Here is a 22,094-nt window from a genome sequence, read left to right as displayed (position 1 = left end):
CTGCTAATCCTTTTATTAATCTCCAGGAACATTCAAACTCTCCATATACAAAGAAGTATATGAATTACATGTTTGGTCAGATGTTGTGCCTGGAGTCATGGAATTAATACTTTGCACCACCATGTATGGCAATCAAACAAATGGAATGAAAATAGACACCTGTGGTTTGGAATGTATCAGTTTGCTTCTTGCCACCTTTATCTAAAGTTCATGTGTGATGTAAATCCAAGAATGCTTTCTCTTGATTTGGTCTTTAGTGTGTTGTATTTATCCAGAGCGCAGCTGTGTTAAAGCTCTCTAAACTTAACTGTTCTCTAGGGCTAGTGTGATCAATGGTGCGGTATTTAACAGGCATTAAGAGATGACTACAGTATGCGAATGCAATTGACTCTCTTACGTGTACCAGGTTAATATTGGTTACTTTCAATCTTTCACCAGTTGACTTCCTACATTCTAGATTTAAGATAGACTCCGTCACTTGTACAGTATTTTGATTTTTTAAAATTAAAAGTATTGGTTTATAAGGTATGCGAAAAGAGAATAATTTTTAAGACTGCAATCCTAATTGATTGTTTTAAGTGACCTAAATTGCTCAAGCAGTTCATCAGTGCTTTATGTACTCAAAGTCCTTTTAGCCAGGAGGGAAACATTATATCCTCCAAACTCATTCCTCTTTGGTAAACTATTAAAAGTTGCACGATTAAAGTTCATCCTGCAAACATGTACGCAGTAGGGGGATTGTCGGAGATTTTTTCCCCCTCCTTATTCAAGCAATGTTGGACAGTGGTGGGGAGCCAAAAGAAAACAAAAATAAATGAAAAAAATCCCTTTGGTTATTAGATTGAATTTTAATGAGTTGTTTTAAAAGTTGTTACTTTTAAAACAAGCTGCAGGATCAGAAAATAATATTATTGACTATCTTTTTGGTTCTAGTGTACAATCAAATCATACTGAATTCTATCCTGACTTTCCCTTTGTGCTGAATATTATCATGAAGTGCAGCAGTTAAGAGAAAGCAAAACAAATTCAGCATATGTTAAATATATTTTGACCTGTCTTTCCTCCTAGCTCTCAGATTATTAATACTTTAGGAGGCCACATTTCGTGTAGTCCTAGATGAAAATGCTTGAAGTCAAAGTTGATATTCGGTATGGTCAATTTATTGAATAACATGCTGTGTTTTCTGTTTTGGCATGCGATTGGATACTGTGGTGCTTTGAAACTTTGAGACTGGCAGGAGCTTGTGCTTTACTCTTTCCCAATTTAAGGCTCCGTGTGTAGTTGTATCCCAAGCAGGCACTAATGAAGCTCATTATGCCTGGTCCCGGTGGAACTGAATGTCTGGCAGCCACAGCTGCTTTATTTGCACGTACGGCTCAAAGCAATTTAATAGTGTAAGGAGCAAAATTTTGAATCTAATTTAAAAGAATATTAGTGGTCATGATTTAAAATTTGTTATCGGGTTGGGGTCACGAAATGTCAGCTGAAACCCGTATTCGTATCACCATAGTATATAGATTTGACACTTTTTAAGGGGTAAAATAGTCAGAGATTGGGTAAGCAGGTTTCAGGATATAAATCAGAAGCCAGTTTGAAGTATTTGGGCTTTAATGGTTCTAATACAGGTTAAAGTCTTTTGTACTAAATCTCAAGATCTTGAAGTTTCGAGTGACACAGTTTCACAAGTACAGAATGCCACTTCAGATTGGCATAAATTTACAATCTCACTATAGAGAGACATAACCAAGCATGATGATGGAAATAAAATCTCACACTGGTCAATAGAGAATGGAGGTAAACTAAGTATCTCTGAGACTGGCTGGCTCAAAGGTGGCATGTCTGACTAAGAGCAGAGTGGAGTTGGAGTAAGCGTTCTGAGATCTATTCTGCGCTATGTAAGTGCAAGTTGTTGTTGTGGAGTTGGCACTCTGGATGGTCTGATGTAATCCAAACTGGAACTGGCAAACAGGCTCTGCTTCTCAAACCAAACCTGTTTGTACAGATTGATTCAATCTAATGGATCTCTCTTTTTCTTTCAGTGCCGGGATTGCTGTTGGTTTCTATGGGAATGGTGAGACCAGTGATGGAATCTTCAGGCTAACTTATTCAATGCGACATGCAAATCGCACTATAGCAGGGGTTGAGTACCTGGTGAGTGTCGGCTTATAATAGTTGTCCATTTCAGGAAACCTGACTTTCCAGAATTCGGTCTCTTGGAGACTGACAAAAAAAAATCCATTCTTTTATGAACCCAATGGTGGATGTCAAATGTTGTCTGCTGTATTAATAGAAACTTAAGATCCAATATTTTCCTGTGTTATTAGAAACCTAAGGAGCTAACAGTCATCAATCTTGTAATGAGTTGTGAAGTGGGCTGATATTACATGAGAGAGGTTTGGGATCTGGTTGCCTACTAGCTATATTCTAGATGCAGCGGGAGGTTCTAGAAACATAAGACCAGATGGGCCAAAGGCCTTCTTCATCCGAAGAAATGTTGTGATCTTGTGTACAGCAATGGTAATAAAGCAGTTATAAAATGTTGTGCAGCAGTGGTGAATCTATGTGATTTTTATACGAGTGCCTGAAATTGATTTTATATGATTGTGAAATCTTTTTTATATGAGTGGTCGAAGGGGCAAAAGAGAAAATATAGGTCAATAGTGGATATTAAAAGTACCAAGATAGCAGTAAATAGAAGTAATGCAGAAAGTATCAAGGGGTTTCTAGGTCATTGGATGTTTCTCATTCACTTGTAATTTCAAATATCCCTTGTGGATAGTTCAAAATGTCACTGCTCATGGACTAAGATGTTGTGAATGACTTTCCTTCAGCCAACCCATTACTTCTGTATTTGACTGCAGTTAAAGTGAACATTCAGCAGTTTGGTAGCATCTTTTCTTTCGTGAGAACGTTTGCATATTTTAAAAAGTCGGTTTCCTTATGGCCCCTGTACTATGTTGGTGAAAGCCCAGTCCTTGATGACTGAGCTTTTTTCCCCCAGTTCCTCTTTTTAGAGTAGATTCTTTGCACAGTACAAATATTTTTAGTGAGGCTTCTGTTCAACTGAATAACATTTCCGAACTGTAATTTTAGGAAATTTCTTTTTATTTGCATGCATGCTCCATATAATGTTCCATATTGTGTGGATTTTGCAAGGCTGTGGATGCATTACAGCAAATGGAGATCAGAGCCAGTTCAGTAAGGAAGGGAATTTGAGAAAGGTATGAAGATTAATGATCTAATAGGTCCTAAGAAAAGAGCAAAGTTGTTGTGGAGTTGGAGTTCATTCTCCATTGGGCAATGAGTATAACACACGTATAACAAACGATAGGTTGAATGTTGTTTTACAATATATCCTTTAATCTTTTTAAAAAAAACTCAGATGTGTTGGCATAATAATTCAATTTTGCAGTCCTGCGATTAGTATAATGCATTGGAATAAAAAATAGTTGCTTGCAAAATACTGTACTTTGCAGGATATCCTGTGAAACGTTTCGAGATGGCCTCCTGACATGAAAGGCGTTATATCAAATGAAAGGATTACTATTTATTAATTCTTATTGCATTTGGTTGCTTTAAAAGCTCTTTAAAGTATGGTGACAATATACCAAATAATACTTCAGTCATCAAGACTTAACAAAGGACGTTGCCCACACTCCAATTTAATTTTCCACGTGAATGTGTTGATATCATTATATGAAATATTTTTGATTGTCTGAAATCTTGCAATCTCTAAATATGATCTTGTTAGTGTTTATCATGAAGGCAACACCCTAGCATGCTTTTCCGGCAATGGGAGCAAATGCGCACATCTCAGAATATTTATTTAGCATAAAACTCATTAAATTGTTGACGAATTGCTTGGTTTTAAGAAGCAAGCATGAGCCAGCATCGCTACTTGAAAGAAGAAAAGGATCAGTGTTACTCTGACAAGTTGTATTTTTAAAACAAAAGCCTTTCTTACAGACTTCACCACAGAGCCCTGAAGTTAAACCTTTGGTTGTGTGAAATAGTGAAGCGGGTGCATTCCAATGATTCTAGCCAAAGAAATTCCCCACAGGGTGCATCCGCTTCCTAGCACTGATGTCATGGTGTTCTGATTCCAAAGTAGTTTAGAGCCATTTTTTATAACTGCCCCCAAAATCTTTGACTGTTCTGAAATGTTGCCTTATTGGGGGAGCGGAAGAAATAACGTGCAATAATACCAAGTTTAAACATCAGAAGTAACCAAAATTTGGCGTCCTGCCCATGTAGACTATTTGTAGGGGAAAATGCAATAAATCTAATCGAGTACAATTTTTATTTGTAGTCAAACCTTCAGGTCATTTTTGATTTTTAGCTTTGTGTCAATATACATTATTCACCCCCCCCACCCCCCCACTGCTAATATGTCCTATTGTTGGCTTATTGTGCTGTCTTCTTTCTGTCGTACAATACACATGCAATATAAATCACAAAGATTTGAGGACTGACACTAAAACAGTGCTCTCTGCTTGCTTATAGGTGTCGGAGAGCACTCAGGATCTAAATCGGACAGTCGATGTAAGCCTCCGGGCATTGGAGGACTTGTTCACAAGGCAACCACGTTATCTAGAGAAAGTGCAAAAGTCAAAAGGTCGGCTTGATGAGCTAGTCAGACAGCTGACCGAAATTCCATTTTGGGAAAACAGTGATCTATCTTTGGAAGATCTAGCGGTCCACACAGAGCTGTATGACTATTACAGGTATGCATCCTTAAAATCTGATAATATCGTTGCTGATAATAATAGAGGGTTTGCTTTTTTGATGGAGGGGTGTACCATGATGATTTTACCACAAGCTGAACACCACAAGGAGCACCCTGGAATTTTAACAATTATTTTTTATTTTGTTTCTACCAGTCTACCAATCTTAAATTCTTTCTAATTATTTCTAACTTTAAGGTTTTTGTTTCTTATCTTTCAACTTGCATTTGTTTGTTTCAAGCTTGGTTTGTTCTTTGCTTGCTCTGATTTTTATATGCATTCTTCCATTATTGCATGCCAAGCTGGACGAACAAATGATTCACTCCATTGTTCCTCCCTGTGACTAATGCTGAAGTCTCTATCTCTCTCCTCTTTTGCTAATTGTCAGTGATTCAGTGCAAGAAAGACATTTCTGTGATGAGATTTTAAAAGGGACAAATCTGTAGTGCTGATGTGTCTGAAAACACTTTGATAACTTTAATAGGTTAAAACCTTGTCATTTTCATTAAAAACAAATGTTTATTGTTATTTGACATCAGCTTCCAGGCCAGAATGGAAATTTGCAAACAGCCTTTTCTTTGTGCAGTAGATCATCATTTCAATAATTTGTGTAATTTGTTAGGATTGCACCAAATCTTAATGAGGCTCCTCTTGTCAGAATCTTGGCTGCTTTAAAATTATCTGGCGCTTTCATAAATACAAAAATATCATTAAGAATAACTTGCAAACTCTCTGTGGTGTTTTCACCAAATATGAAAAGGGACATTTTATCTTCAGATTAGGTCTTCTTTTCAATACTGGTACAGTGCAGCCTTTGTGCCTGCTTGTTTGTCCATGAAGGTAGGCAGATTTCATCCAATTCTATGCCGAGTGTTTCAAGGAAAGGATGATGTAGCTTTTAATTCTAGCAGATGGTCTTATCTGAATGGTTTCATTCTTTGGAATTGTAAGCTCTTGAATCTTAAGGTCAAGAAAAATTGGCAATAAAGAATGGTTGACAGTGGCATAAACATTACTCTGTTTACATCACAGCAAAAAGTAAAATGTTTTAATCAATATAGTTAAGTGGCAACTGTTAAATAATTGTTATTGCAAAATAATGTCAGCTGCTGTTGAGTGTGACTGCACTCTATGAAATTATTTTATGGCTTTCCCAATTCCTTTCATCATCAAATTCAAGTAACCCTTTGAATGCTCATTTACTGTTTCTTTAATTTTTTCATAATTGTGAAATAGAAATGGTTTTCTATAAATTCTGTGAATTTGTCAATTTATAGTGTGCTCTGAATATTACTGTCGTCTTGTTATATATTCTATTGGTGAAGCGATGCTACAGAAATGCTCAAACAAAACACAACTGTTTTTAACAGATTGTTCTAGATTAACCGAATGACCCACCATTCATTGGAGCTACAGTGGTTAAAAGTAACACCAGAAGATGTTTCATTATGAAAAGCACTGTAAATGTGGAATATACTACTCCAGTAAGCCATATCTGCAGAATTAAAGGGAGATTGATAACGGTAGAACGCTGAATCCTTTCAATATTTTTTGTGTATAGGTGGCTAGGATACCTTGGCCTACTGCTCTTCGATGTTCTTATCTGTCTTCTGGTGCTGTTTGGACTGATCCGAAATTCAAAGGGAATCCTTATTTGGTAAGTGTTGCTTTTTATATATTTTGAATAAATGCACTTAAGAAGTTAAGTGGCAATATTCTTATGGGGCGAGAGTTGCTCTGGCCATGAGGAGTAAAGTAAATTGTTTTGATCCCTATTACTGAGTCACTCTTGCAGACTGTTGGTTACAGTGCAGCCCACTTGTTTCCTTGCACAGTTAAGATATGACCTGTGGTGCTAAGCATCAGAACTTTGAAGAGAAATGTATTTTAGAATTAATTACTTGTCCCTTTTGAGTCATTTTAGTTGTTCAGCTCCTTTTTTTAGTTTTCTTTTATTGCAGTATGCATAACTCTTAAGAGTATTCTATGTTTATACCTTCTTTACATTTCAAACAGAATACTTTAAGTACATTTTCAGAGATCTGTAACTAGGCTGCTTAGTTCTTCTCTTGAGCCTAGTATCGTGAGATCGTATTACCATCCTACACTCATACGCATGGTATAGGAGACGTATGAGGGAGGGGTTGTGGTATGTGGAGAAGAGATTAAAAGATCTGACTACCTTTTCCATTTTCTGAGCTTGTCTTCGGCATGATATTAAATGTCATTCATGACCAGTGAAAAAGCTGCTCTGTCAATAGTGTTTTCAATGTATCAGTAACCACGTACCACTACGGTATCTGTCCTATGATGTACTGACTTGCATTTTTTACAATATTAGATCTGTCGATAAATAAGTCTCAAGATTATGTATCTTATTTGAACCAGTAAGATGCAGATGGCTTATTTTTGACCAGTTTAATTTAGGATTATGGTGGTACGATATTGAGAACTGGTTGATGCATCATAGACCTAAAATATCAATTTTATATCTAAATGGATTGCAGTTCACAGAAATAAAATTAATTCACAAGTGCACATTTCTTTTTGATGCTATGATAAAGCTTGTCATACATTGATTGCAAAACTGCAAACTTGACATTGTTTTTAGTGTTTTCCTCCACTCTCTTGAGATTGAAAGCTTTGTGATTCCACAATAACTTGGTTGAATCATAATTCAAGCACTATTAAACGTGCACTTCCATTAAAATCACTTTTGAGAGGCTAAATGGAAAGTTTGAAATTAATTTACTGTACATTTTCAACTATTCCTTCCTCAGCCAGGCAGTATTGACAGTTTGTCATTTTAAAGAGTGTTCATCTCATTCCTCTGGGCAGTTTTGATTCAAGAAATCGATTTCTCAATGTGTAGAGGTGAATTGATAAAATCTAGTGAAAGTACCTCTCCAATGTAGTAATGTGAAGTTTGCATGTTGTTAATCCACATTTTTGTTGCTTCACATGCTTTGAGAACTGAATATTTCTGAAAGGTTTGTTGTTGAGAATAAATGTAGAGCAAGAGAATTATAGAGCCCAGTTGTATGAGAACGAGTTACAGCGGGTAATGTTTTTAAAATCAAAATTCATTGCACCAAGTGGAAGAACAGCATGTAGGAGATTACTTTTTTGCTGCTTGAGCAGAATGTTGAGAGCATTTGGAGGAGAAAGAACAGTAGTATTGATACATCAAGACCAGATCTGTGACTATATTGCTTTTCTTTGAATGTTCCTGTTTTTTATGAACTGTAGAACTGTATCTGTGGAAAATATGGTGTTCTGAAAAAGTTGCGTTTCTGTGGAATCCTAGCAAATAGCTGCATATGACTAGCTATTAGAAGCAGCAACTTTGTATTGCAAGATGATTTTTTTGCAACTTGAAAATAACTTTTTACAAAGGCTCATCTTTTAGTGCTTGGATTTGCAATGTGAAGATGTTATTACAAAGCACTTCCTTGTTTAGATTTTCCACTGTGTGTAGATGTTCCACTGTAAAACCGGTATTGTACAGCCTTTCCTGAAGGATGGCTTTTCATGCACTTGTGCTGATTGTCTCCTCTCTGTGCATAGTGCTGCTCTCCTGGGAGTGATGACTTTGATTATCAGTTGGACATCATTGGGTCTGGAACTGGCAGTTTCAGTGGTGAGTTATTCACATGTGCCTCTAATGCAGATAACGTGCACAGATTGTATGTAACTACCAGAATGGAAAATACTTAGGAGAAAGGAACTTTCAGATGTTCTTTTTTCCCCAACCACCCCCTTCCATTGACCATCTGCGATTAATTGAATTCTACATTAAATTGCGACCAGATATATGCACCGTTCAAATGTCCCTTATACTTTGATTTAAAATGTGTTTCCAATAATAGATTGTTGATGACTTATACAAACTTGTTGATGGCTTATACAAAGGAATCCCACTATAGTGCCTTTCAATACAGTGTTAACTTGCTTAGCGCTAACTGAAAGCATGTTACACTCAGCTTCTAGAACTAACTAGCTGGCTTACTGTGCCAAAAAATTGCGAAATTCTGGTGTGTTCCGTCAGCACTGATGTAATTTCCTACTTTCTATGTGTAGCATTGTAGGAGCTGGAAGTTGGCCATTTCTTGATGCCTCACATTACTTGGTTGGTGGGATATTCGACCCAGCCGACAGCATTCTAAAGAGGTGTCCCAGTATTAAAGCATGACAGATATTTCGATTAAAATTGTATGCCTTCCACCGTCTGTTTTTTGTCATTTGCATCTTCCTTGTTCCATTGTAGTGATTCCCTACTGTCAGGTTGGATGTGGGGAAAACATCATTTGGAACAATGTCTGTCTTCCACTCGACCCCTTCTGTTCCCATGTGGTAGAGAATCTTGCCTCACAGATGTAACTGTCAGTTTATTTATCCCTATATGCATTGGTTGTTCTTACTAATGCACTCGGGAATAAGAAAGAGGCGCGCGAGAGATCATAATTACGGTGGCTGGAAGAATTTTCAATCAGACTGCTTAAGGCTAGTTGCAATTTGCAAACCAACATTGCAAAGTATGGCTACTCAGGCAGGAATGTAATGTAGGGCTCGCAGCCTTTAAAACCAAGCTGCACTAAGAGTTGTCACTTCAAGAGAAAATCCAATGGGAAAATATATTCATTATTAAAAAAAATCTTATTTTTACACAGTTTGTCCTGGTGACATATGATGCAGTGTGTTCTTGGAAACGGTACTTATAGCCTGATATTGTTTACAATACATATGATGACAGTTACTGAAACACACTTGCCTTCAGTTAATATGAAAAGATAGGGTGACAGCTGGGATAACCACATAATTGTATTATAATATTGCAGGCTCACTGTTGTGGATCATCGCCTTTGTATCCAAGGCCAATGTTGGGTGGATGAATTGGTCAGACTTGACTTGTCTTTTTGGTGTCAAGAGATTAGCCATCATTCATTTCCTACTGGTGCACAGTCTCATTAACTATTGGTTAAGTCCACAATTTATTAATTGTTTTTTCATATTTTAACCAGGGTTCCAGTGATTTCTGTGTCTCTCCTGATGTATACGTCTCCAAAATGGCAGAGGAGAATGAGGTTATCTTTAGAGGTAAGGTGCTTGAATGTGGAAATAGAATTGGATTGGGGATCATAGACCTTCTCAACTCAACTTAGCTTTGGGAAGAGGCTACATGCGTCTGGAGACATTCCATTCTCTCTGGGGTAGGGTACTCTGGGTTGGTCCTCAGGCCATTTGGAAGTGATGGGCTCCATTAAAATTAATATACAGTAGTTTCTTTGGAATGCAGCCAACTGCGAATTGTAACTTCCAACACTTATGAGATAATAAATTCAATAACTCAGATAATTCAGTATTTGTTACTTTTTTTGTGTTGATTAGGGAGGTTGAATTGTCAGGTGTATTATATAATAATTATCCTTGCATTTGATATAGCTCCTTTCATGTCTGGAGGATGTCCCAAGGTGCTTCACCAGATTCACTGGAAAATGTATTGACTAGTTTTATAAAAGTAAGCTATTTGGTACAGTTATTTAACTTCTGCTTTCGAAGAGTTAACTTTTGAGTTTAAATTTTTATGAGGGCTGAGTTTGCAGATTTTTGTTTTATGCTATTAATAGGAGCATGGCAATGTCAGACAGTAAAGATAATCATTTATGGCAGGAGTTCCTCCCATTGTGAGACTTAGACCAAGTAGTGCTGCCTCCAGTAAAACAGTGCCAAAGCCAATTCAATCACACACATAATTTGTTTGCTTATGTACGAATAGCATCTGAAGAGAGTCCATTAATAATGAAATGTTTACATTTTCCTCCCCAAATTAAGTCTATTAATGTGCGACTTAATAAATATATACATCCTTTTATGATTGTTCCTGTGTTCAGAGTCAAACCCTCTGTTTTGTACTAATATGTGAGCTACATTCATCAAGCTCGAATAATACCCCACCCATACATTTGATGCAAATGTACCATCATAGAAATCTGCTCCAGCTGCAGTGAGGCAGAATGTTGTCTCCTGCAGGCTTTTGAGACAATGTCAATTATTTATTTGGGAACAAAAATCATGCAATTCCAAACGTTTACAGTTTGAACATTATGTGCGTTTGCAAACGTTCATAAGTACCATAGGGCATACATCTTGTATTGATATAAATGCTAGCTCTAAAAAGCACCTCTATATAACAAATCTATAAACACTTTTCAAAGTATTCATCTTGTGAAGCTCAAATGACCAAGAACTGTTTGCTTTTGGCAATTATTGAAAGCATCCAAAAATGATTTCTGTAAGGTTCTGATAGTGCCTTCAAGATAATCCAACCCCTGGAATATTCACTGTGTGCTTTGAATAAAATTGAACTATTTAAAAAAAATTGATTTATGTAGCAATCCTGCACTCCTCAAAGAGTAATTAAGTGATTATCAATTATTTGGATTCGGGGCTGAGTACAAAGCACAGCACAAACAAATCAAATTGTTAATTCGGGTCAGTAAATCGCTGGGGAAAACAGATGTTTAAGGCAGCTTCCGCTAAGTTTAATGAATTATAAACTAGTCAGCAAGCATGGGTCCGGAATTATAACCTTGCTGTTCTTCAAGTGCTGTGCTTTAATCACGTGCATCATCCAGCATGATCTGTACATCTGGTTGGAACTTACAGCAGTGTTTAAGATGACAGCGGCCACAATCTTTAGATCGGTTAATAGTGAGGAGACATCACATTTTATTGATGTTATAAAATACTGTATCCTATCCATGGTGCTTCATTCAAGACAAGAAGATAAGTAATGGAAATTGAATTGTATAAATGATTCAAGACAGCAGTGCTCCATTAGAAAGAAAAACGGCTCCCTTTTTGGTACAACACAGTAAATGTTAAATATTCTGTAAGGTCCAGCTATTTATATCATTCTGCTACAAAGTATTAAGGAATGACATTGAAGAAATTACATCTGCAGAGTTTAGAATTTACATGACGTGAAATTTATATTTTAAAAGTGAATAATAGGATGCTTTAAATTACTTGTTTATAAACATAGGGAGATGCTGGTTCAAATTATTTCATGTTCGGGGACCGAGTTCTAAATAAATTACACTCTCACATGATGAAATATACTGCAGCACCACAGCAAGGAGTTATTGGTTCAAACTGAGATGGGTAAGGTGAATAGAAAGTTTAGGTTTAATTACTTTTATGTAGGATGTGATTAACATGAAAATTTTGCCTGTGTGGGTGGGTAGCGTGGGCAATTTCAAGAGGGAATTGGATAGGTATTTGTTGTCAAAGGGAGGTGTGTAAGAAAAGGAGTGATAGCACAGAATTCTTTGAATGTTGGAATATATCTAAATGCAAATAAAGCAAGGCTGCACAACTTGTACCAGTGACAGGAGCATTGATCAAGTCACGATTGATTTATTTTCTGTGATTCACTTCGGTCAATATGAATTTTGTCCTGGCTTTATTTTTTTTATGTATTGTGTAGTAGAGTGGCAGAATGATTGGAGTGTTGATATTATTCGTTTGAGTTCTGTTATGGTGGTGCAGAGTTCATTTGGGTTTCTGGTTATAATGTTCTCACGGGAAATATTGCCAGAACATTTTGGGGCTGTGTTCTTTGAAGGTTCAGCCGTGGTTCATGATGGAAAATATGTACATTTCTTAGATTTACTGAGTCTAGAATAGGGAGGAGGAGAATCCCAAGGTTGGGAAATATTCTAAACAGTGGAGAACAAGATTTGTTCATTTGTCAATTTACTGACGACCAGAGAGAATTTCCTGTGTCTTGTTCAAAACATCATCTCTGGAAACATTTGGGATACAAATTACATTGAGGAATTCAGTGACCTTGACTGAACAATTGCTTGATTGTTGTTCCTTGATTTTTATCTAATTTTTGCGTTTAAATTGGATCATGTCTGCTCAGGGTCTGTAAGCCCTATACTTCTCAGGAACAAAATAGGCCCTTCACTATCAAAAAACTATAATAATTTATTATGTTTCAGCACAACTAAAACATTTTGAACAATGTATTGGGCACATACGTTTTATTTATCCTCCTCAACTCTGATATCGAAAATTGCACAACAGACGAGGTTAAAATAAATTCAACATTTTAATAATACATTGGTTTATTTAGAGGTGTATAGATTATGTAGAACTTCGTCATAATTGAATATTCCTTATTTCCTCATTTCTTTAAGCATTAATCTTAAAAAAAAAAGGCTTTTAGTTGTGAATGTAATTTGGTGTAGTTTCCTGTTTCATTCAGTAATAAGCTTAGAGCTATTTAATATGAAGTGTCAATTAAACTTTGTGGAAGGCGTTTACCACAGGACTGTGTGAAAGATTTAAGGGTTTTAATTTTGTCTTATTTGCAGAGACTCTGAATTACTACCTGGTTTGTAACATTGGGTATCCTAATCCTTTTCAACAGGTGAGTCATTGCCACAGTGTCTTGCAGTCTTCTGATGATGTGCACCTAAATTCCTGCCTTGGCTATAAGATGTCTGTTACTTTTTAGGAAGATCTTTTAAAATAGAAGATTGATACGTGTCTAGATGGGAGTTGTGATTGAGGCAGGATTCTATATTCATTTTCAGGAGGGAACTAGTTATCTTTAAAAATAATTAATTTGCAGTTGTGCATGGGGTGAAGCAGGTAAATAGGCCTGAATGGATTGCTCTTTCAAAAAGCCAGCACAGACACGATGGGACAAAAGGCCTTTTATTGATCTAAAATAATTATTTTGAAGCAGAATATGATGTTGGATGTTCCATGTTTTTGAGTGGCAAAGAGCTATTATTCCAATCTGATTGTTTGAGATAATTTGCAGATGGAGATTGCAGATAAGTGATGAATTTGGTTTAACCCATCAGCATCCTTTGTATGACGGAAGTTTTTTTTATCTTTAGTTATTAGTTTTCTCTAGTTTTAATCTCAATTTATGGGAATATCCAGAAAAGACCATCTAATCACAGTATGAAACTAGCTTTACAAACTTGAAATGGAGTATATTTTTCACTGACTTATCTTGTTGCTACGACTAACTTGGATGGGCGGGGTTAGTTTAATTTAAAAAAAAAGTGTAGTTTTTGTGATGAAACTAATAGATTACTGTAAAGTTTGGTAAAATTGCCCTTGTATGAACAACCGTAGAACTTAAACATTTGATTTTCATTGTTTACTTTTACTCGACCTCAGTTTAGAATGCAACATGGTAATTATCAGGAGACAAGACAATGAACCTTTATCTTAAATGAAATGAACATAGATTTATATAGAATTTGAACATTGTATTGCACCCTTGTTGTTTTGTAAATAATCCTGTAAGAGAGAAATACCGTACTGCTCCCGGGGCAATAGTGATTATAAAATTAAGCAAAAAATTAAGCAAAAAAAAAGCCTATTCAATTTTTTTTCTTTCCTGCAGAAACTTTCAAGTAGCCATAAAGCTCTGGTGGAGATGCAAGATCATGTAACGGAGCTTCTGAAATCAGCTGTACGAGAATTCCCATCCTCTCGAGTAAGTAAAGTAGAGTAAGGTAGGCCTGCCTTAACCCCTCACCTAGGGATTTTACTGTATAGTTTCTAAAACAGCTATAATATTTACTGCTAACTCTGCCAATGTTGCATTGAGAGAAATTGCTTTGTATACTATAGTAATTAACTATGGGAGGTTAGCCAGTGGTGGAGGTCTTTTGATCTGCACAGTAAATCCCCGTCTTACCGGACTACTGGGATTTGGAATCTGAATTTAGCCGGACTGAGCCTGAAACAACCCAAAATAATTCTGCAGACCCAAAACTTCAATAAATTTACCTCTCATCGGGGTAGGAAATATCTGTTTTGTGTAAGTTACTGTTCTAGTGGGACTGTGTCTGCGCTATTGAGGAATGGTTAAATCTTGCATATCATTAACTAAGAAGGAACTTGGTAATTGATGAGCACCAAACTAAACCGGCTTGTCTGTTGAATTTTCACTATATGCAAAGGGTATAGGCCAGAGAACATTAACACAAACAAGATAAATCTTTACAAACAAAAATAAGCTATGTACACTTTGGTTTATTTCTTTGTTGTAGGGAAATTGTATTTGTACTGGGCATGCTGTTGTTCAGTATTAACATTATTTATCACCAGTTGCAATAGATTTCCCTCATAAGCCCCAGCTCATGAGACTCACAACTGTGCTATAAATTCTCATTATCCTGTGAAAATAATTGCTGTTTGTATCATTAACAGGAGTATTTGGACCGGATTCAAATAGTATTAAACACAACCGAGACCAGCTTGCAACAGTTGACAGCTTTGGTGGATTGTCGCAGTCTGCACATGGTGAGTATTGGAGTTGGTGTGAGACTGGTGTGGAGTTACAATTCCTGCAATTATGGGGCCTGTCTGTTATCAAAACATTAATGTGAAAATCATAGTCGCTACAGGACCATAAGAAAATCAGTTCTCCGTGAAATCATTTTAAAATTATGCATACGTGAATGTCTTTACATCGATGCAACTAAATTTGATAGTGCTGCAAACAAGAATAGTGTATGTGCGAAAATAGCACTTGCTGTTCCTGCTGCACACTCCACTTGAAGCCTCAGGCAACTCGCTCATTGAGTTTGACCACACACTGACATCACAAGCTGAATAGATCTTGAAAGCTTATTGCCATGCATAATACCACTATTATTATGCAAGCATTTAGTAAAATAAATCAGTCTATTATTACTGCATTGGTGAAGAGTTATACAAACGACAAAAGCAAAGTCAGCGCAGAGCATGTTGCTAAATCACTGTCAGTGTAGATTTATTTATTAATACTTTTAAGATGAGGCGTTTTTCATTTGGAAGAATTTTATCTGAAGTAAATAGGTCTTTCTGTCCGCGGTGCATTTCTACTTTGGGTTAGAATTGCAACTGATGACGACTGTATTTTGTGGCTTTGTGAATAATCTTGAGCCTGTTCCTTCTTTTCATTGATGTAAGCAAATGTTCTTGGGCTCATGGCACATTACAGAATATATGATGCTGGCACAGGCATATTTTGAAGATCTTACCATTCTGTAACTTGGCAGCAGAGCAGTACTTATTTAGACTTGCTTCTAATGTTATTCTTGACTGATTTTACACTTTCTTTTCTGCTTATGGAGAAGGAACAACCTTCCCAATATGTGACTTCAAGTAACTGTGTTTGGTAGACAGATTTTTAGAAACCACTGCACAATTCTTCAAATGAGGAGGCTTTTTTTAAAAAAATGCCTGTTTACTACTACAACAACAACAACAACAACTTGGGTTTATATAGTGCCCTCTACGCCGGGTGGCGTCTCAGCGTCTGCTTCTGTTTAAAGCAAAATTCTAGTAGCCACATTCCAGGTTTACTTCAATCAGCATTTCTGTATATTGCAATTAATCAGAGATGCATTTAGGAACTTTTATGATTGAATTGGCAATGTAATGAACTAGCAATATTTTCATTCTACTCTTGAATAATATAATTACCAAAACACAGTGCGTTATTTTTTTTTCTCTCACATCATCCCTCTCTTTACTGCTGAAAATGATATGTATTCCTTAATCTTAAAGTTATGTCAGTAACTATCAGGGGCCAGGTAGCTGAGGTAAAGTGATATAGAAACTATCAGGAATTAAATTTTGGGGTTTGTCCGTAGTACTAGTTAGGACAATGATGGCCAACCTGTGGTCACTTCTGGCCCATGGGAATGTGAAGAACTGCCCCCCCCCCCCCCCCCACGCTCCGAACAGTCACATAAGTCTAGGTAATAATAATTTAATTCTTGCATTTAATATGGCATCTTATCACATCGTTGAGACATCTCAAAGCACTTCAAAGAATATACTGTAAAGTGTAGTGACTGTGTATAGGTAGTGTGGTTTCAGTTTTTTTCTTGATTGAATATTTGATTTAAGAAATGTTCAATGAAGAAAATTAATTTTGCTGGCTGACCATAAAGGTTGGCCACCACTGAGTTAGGGCGATGCTTTTAGTTTGAGGTGCCCAGAGACCAGAGTGAATTTGATGTACGTAGGAATAAATCATTTTTTAAACTGACTTTATTGGTGAGGGTGTGGCAATAGCAAAATGTATGTCTTTGTTTGATATTCTTGATAAAATGTCACTGCAATCTTCATAGGGTTAAATGGTTCAATCTGAGGTTGACCAGTTTCAATCTGAGTTGGAATAGTTTGGAAATCTGATGAGAGCAGTTCTATCCACACTGACCTATTTTCTGACAATGAACTATAGATTATCACTCCACAACGCACAAGGCTTCAGTCCTAATTAACCTCACTTGTGCATCAAGTGTACGAATGTCATAGCTGTCACCATTCACTATGTCAAAGAAAAGGAAGGGAACTCCCACCATCTCTAGAGTATGTATTAGTGAAAAGACACAAGGGAATAACTTCCAATTTTAGGATTCTGTACTGGTCATATTCCACAACAGCTAACCTTTCAATAACATTCCTGATAATCATCGCTATGTTTTATGTTTAATTAAATCCATTTCATATTTATTCTTGCTCTTTTCCTTTCCTTTTTTCCTCATTTTCAATTGTTTTTCTGCTACAAATGTCCATCCACATTTAATTGCTTTCACCCTTTGCACATTCTTTTACTTTGGTCTTTTTGCCGATTCTCTCATTTGCTTTTATGTTCCGTGGTGTCTTGCTAATAATTCTGTACAGTATTCTTAAATGTTGTTCCCACTTTCACAGGATTATGTGCAGGCTCTGACAGGATTGTGCTATGATGGCGTGGAGGGTCTAATATATTTGGTTCTGTTCTCCTTCGTAACTGCACTGATGTTCAGTTCGATTGTGTGCAGTGTTCCTCATACCTGGCAACACAGCAAAAGGTAAATAAAAAAAACAACGAATCCTTGCATTTGATATAGTCTTCGAAAAGTCTCAAAGCGCTTCACAGAATATACTGTAAACTGAATTGACTATGTTTTGTGGGCGAAACGTGGCAGCCAATTGCGAATAACAGTGTTCTACAAACAATCGTGGATTGAGTTACCAAATTATTATATTTTTTTAAGGGATCATTACCTACAGAAAAGCGATCCGCCAATCGACTAACAGCCGGGTTTCTACTTACAGCTAAACAGAGGTGTGTGTGTGGAGTAAGAAAACTTGCTCAACGTTTGGCCCTGCCTTGGAATCTAACCCAGGTTCTCTCACTTGTAAGGCGATGCTCTAACCACTGAGCTACAGGACTCCACAATAAAATAAAATTGAACCTCACATTAAGCATTGTTTTATTCTGTAAAGTTAATGCATGACTCATTCTGTTGCAAGCAGCATAAAATACAATTGCTCTGCTGACAGCACAAATTCACTGCCTGGTGTGAAACTGAAATAGCTAAACTAGGCAGAAGGGAGGGAGCTGCTATTTTCTCCTCTGCCCAGGTTATAGAGAAGGAGGAGCGGAGATAATCAGTTTTTCTCCCTCTTGATTGCGTTCCAGCAGTTACTCATAAGATTGATTTGGATGAAGAAGACACTTTGGCCCATCTGATCTCACCCCTCCAGTATACCCACCCTACTGTACTCCCAGCATTGCATCAAGCTGGATTTTAAATGACTGTAAAGTCGGGTGAAAACCAGTCCAACTGGTGCAAGGTTGTTTTTAATTTTCCTGGAATATCAGGCAGTTGAATAAGGTTTTCGAGACCTTTGCTTCAGAAACACAATCTTAAACGTGTTCTAATTACAAAGGTGTGGACAGATTGTGCAAAATAAAAGAATCTAATGCAAACCATAGTGCACGGTTACAGTAATGCTGCACTGCCCTCCAGTGGCTGCTAATTGTCACTGCTTTTTGTCCATTTCTGTTAACGATTTTAGTGTTTTTTTACAGTTTTCACAATTTTTTAATTCCTCAGTACAACTATTTGCTTTTTTAAAATCAGTGCAACATGTTGGGAGCGCCAGCTGGGGAAAAAACACATGTAAATAAACCTGACTGTTTACTTTTTGTCTGTTTCCTCTTTTTATTATGTTTCCTCATTTTGCACACTTTCACTTGGAATAGAATTGGGGACCTTAGGATCTCTCTGCTGATACTACTTCATAGTTTCTAAATGATAGTGGATGCATGAAATAGTGGGGGAAATGTTCTCACAGTAGAAATAGTCCCCTGAGCCCCATGGGGAATGTTAAATCATTAGCTCACCTTATATTAACACAGCACCACCTAGACCGCTCTATGCTAGTATTCCAGCAGCACCACGATTTTTGGTCAAGGTGAACAGCAGATTTACCGATCAAGGTGTTTCATTATGGTCTCAGCCCTTTGCTAAATCAGCAAGTGGCAGAAGCAGAATGCATTTGCGTAACTAAGAGTTCTACAGCTAATCCTAATGATGCCTGTTTTTCCCCCATTTGTGAAGGGGTCACGGTGATGTCGATGGAGATGAAGAAATTGGGAATGCACAGGGAAGCCGCCAACAGCATGATAATCTGTACAGAGTGCACATGCCCAGTCTGTACAGCTGTGGGAGCAGTTTTGGCAGTGAAACCAGTATCCCTGCTGCAGCTCACACAGTCAGCAATGCCCCTGTCACGGAGTACATGTAAGCAACAGCAACACATTCTTCATTTGTTTTTTTTTTCCCCTTCTTCATACAGGCAATATATGACCAACCAAAAACAAGTCTAAAAATCAAAGCTTTTAGAAATGTTATGGGAGGAGTATTCAATAATGTGCATTTAGTTATGATATACTGATGTGTAGACAATGAGCCTCAAATAATCATAGAAATAGTAGGAGGCCATTCAGCCCCTCAAGCCTGTTCTGTCATTGTATAAGATCATGGCTGATCTGTACCTCAACTCCCAATTACCCGTCCTTGCCCCATGTCCCTTGATACTCTGACCTAACAAATATCTATTCACCTCAGTCTTGAAAATGTGAATGGATCCAACATCTTTTTAACTGAATGGAGATTGAAGCCTAATTTAGGTACGTGAGCAGTAAAAAAAAATCTGCTTAATTTCATCCCCAGGATTGTATGCTGTTAACTGGCTTAATTTAGTAATTCATGTAGTTTAATAAAATGTTTAGCTAAGGAGTTAGAGTTCTGTTTTGATCTAAAGCTGTCCCAGTAGCACCATCTTCCAAAGACTCACACTAATCTTAAAGTTTCTCCCTCTTAATTACACAGGAGCCAGAATACAACTTATCAGAACCCTCGTTGTGAGAATACACCTCTGATTGGCAGAGAATCTCCTCCCCCTTCTGTAAGTTAAAGCTTTTTAGTGTTTGTTTTTATGCAGAACGTTGATTTGACTACAATACACGCATCTCTTTTGGAAAACAATATGTTTGTGTTGTTGTGGTCATGATCAGTAAGGGTCATTATATCTGAAATGTTTTTCTCAAATGAGGACGTCAGTTAGCTGGCGGCTATGAGTTTGCGTTTGCTTGTCCTGCTGCTGGGAAATTCATGCATACCCTCAGATTTTTGAAGACCTTGGTGATATTGTCTTCTGGTGAAGGGATCGTTTATGTTGGAACACATCACCAAACTGTGCTGGCAGAGGATAATCTGCCAGCACTGACAGCATCATCTCTAAGGGAGAACCAAATGAGTACCATTCTCATAACAAATACTATTTTAGAAGCAACAGTATTAGAACAAACACAAATCTTAACTACCAGAGTTTTGCTGTACAGACACAGTTTCTGGTCCACCATAATCTTGATATAATGTATGGTCCCCTTCTATAGAAGATCCACGTAAAACTGTCTTCATCACACACCTCACTACAAAGAACTCTTTGTATGACTCCAAATGACCTCTTTATGGAGGGGTCTAGTGTATGCTGGTAAGTGTTGTTTTATTTTGATATAGATTCCGTTTCTGTTTTAAGTCTGCTGTGTACTGAGACATTAAATACTATATGCATTTAATCTTATTTAATCCTTTGAGTACAGTGAAGTATTTAGCACCATTCTAATGGTTAAATTCAAGGCAACAAGATGTCTTCAGCTCAGAAGCCATTTGCACCTCTCTGGGATAATTAAATAAAGAGTTTTTTTTAAATACTGAAATGCATAGCTATCACCCCTCATTCCAGGACTACTGTTGTTAGTTTTGAGCTGAGGGACTCAAGTTGTTGAGTTATACTCAAAGGGAAACCTTTCTAAATTCAAGGAATAGCTTCTAAACAATGTAACTGGATTTCTTCTTATTGTTGGTGTTTTGTTCGCAGAATATGATTCCTGAAGAATCATTCTTGATGTGCCGTTGTTGTCAACTTTGTTGTAACATGTAACGCAATTTCCTTCAGACGTCAGCTTTATTTTAAAGAACATAAAATTATTTTAACGGGCTAACCAACTAAAATAAACGTATGAAACAAGCCATAAAACAATGAAAGATTGAGAAATGTTTAAACCATTTGCTGTCAGTCCACTTTGCTATCCGAAAGAAAAGTAATTTTGAGATAACCACATGGTGGTAAAAGGTTAAACTTTGTTTTGAATGTCTTTATTGAAGAGCTGCTGTATTGTGTTTTCCTTGCATTTTGTAATGGGTCAACCTGACAATGTGGGAACCAAAATCCATCTTTCTGACTCGGATTTGCACAACTTTGCATTTTTAAGGCACTTTTATTATTTTAACATTTTGTAATTGATTTTCTTATCCATCTTCCAGTTTGTTTTAGACTTTTGTTCAATCTCTACTTTTTTTCTGTTATCTCTGCCTATCATTCTTATTTTTCACTTTGCACCCATCTTATTGTTTCTGTCCATATCTTGCACGATTTCCCGGAACTCGCTGTGAGTCATAGATACTGTGTATTACATAAGCCTTCAATTGAGCTGTCATACGTTTGTTGAAATGACTTCCAGTAAGTGCCTCTGTGGCTCTCTGTGTGTTGATCGTGAATCGCTTGAAAAAGCAGGGGAAGGCACTGCTGGGCGACGTTTACTGCCTGTGGGGAATGTCATGGTTACCTTTAAAGCTTTTTATTTTGCTCAGTACAAGGCACGAGTAAAATGTGTTACTGGGGAACGTTGGGACTCTATTATGCAGCCTCTTAAGTTAAATCAGCAGTTTGCTTCCCACACTGTGACGTTACCTTACTTTAAAAAAAAAGGCTAATAGCATTGTGCGTGAATCATGAGCCTGTGCAGGTCAATGTGAAGAAAATATTCTGTACCTACAAGTATGAAAGGATCCTGGTGGGTTTAAAAAAATATCCAGTTGCAAGTAATGTGTAGAAAGAAGCCATAATTATCCCCTTTAAACACCCAAACCTGGGTCAGTTTGAGGTACCTTTGGTTTCTACAGACTGAATGTTATTGCTTTTGAACAAAATTCTTTG

The 22,094-nt window shown here is 37.0% G+C and overlaps 1 protein-coding gene across 5 annotated transcripts in view; it reads left to right on the top strand.

The window, feature by feature from the left end:
* Positions 1-22,094, top strand: part of ttyh3 (tweety family member 3) — a 43,452-nt gene that overhangs the window by 15,213 nt on the left and 6,145 nt on the right. For 3 of the 5 annotated variants that reach the window (NM_001292614.1, XM_007906070.2, XM_007906071.2), the window contains exons 3-13: positions 2,040-2,151; positions 4,504-4,724; positions 6,286-6,381; positions 8,292-8,364; positions 9,746-9,821; positions 13,109-13,164; positions 14,161-14,253; positions 14,973-15,065; positions 17,472-17,611; positions 19,151-19,333; positions 19,925-20,000. In NM_001292614.1, coding sequence (NP_001279543.1) covers positions 2,040-2,151; positions 4,504-4,724; positions 6,286-6,381; positions 8,292-8,364; positions 9,746-9,821; positions 13,109-13,164; positions 14,161-14,253; positions 14,973-15,065; positions 17,472-17,611; positions 19,151-19,333; positions 19,925-20,000 — 1,219 coding nt within the window. Of the gene's footprint in view, positions 1-2,039; positions 2,152-4,503; positions 4,725-6,285; positions 6,382-8,291; positions 8,365-9,745; positions 9,822-13,108; positions 13,165-14,160; positions 14,254-14,972; positions 15,066-17,471; positions 17,612-19,150; positions 19,334-19,924; positions 20,001-20,490; positions 20,589-22,094 lie in introns of all 5 variants that reach the window. The other 2 variants (XM_007906068.2, XM_007906067.2) reach the window with 1 other exon arrangement.

The sequence above is a fragment of the Callorhinchus milii genome, unplaced genomic scaffold (assembly GCF_018977255.1).
Source record: "Callorhinchus milii isolate IMCB2004 unplaced genomic scaffold, IMCB_Cmil_1.0 Scaffold16, whole genome shotgun sequence".
NCBI lineage: Eukaryota > Metazoa > Chordata > Chondrichthyes > Chimaeriformes > Callorhinchidae > Callorhinchus > Callorhinchus milii.
Note: the sequence above shows the minus strand (reverse complement) of the source record. Positions and strands in the feature narration are given on the sequence as shown.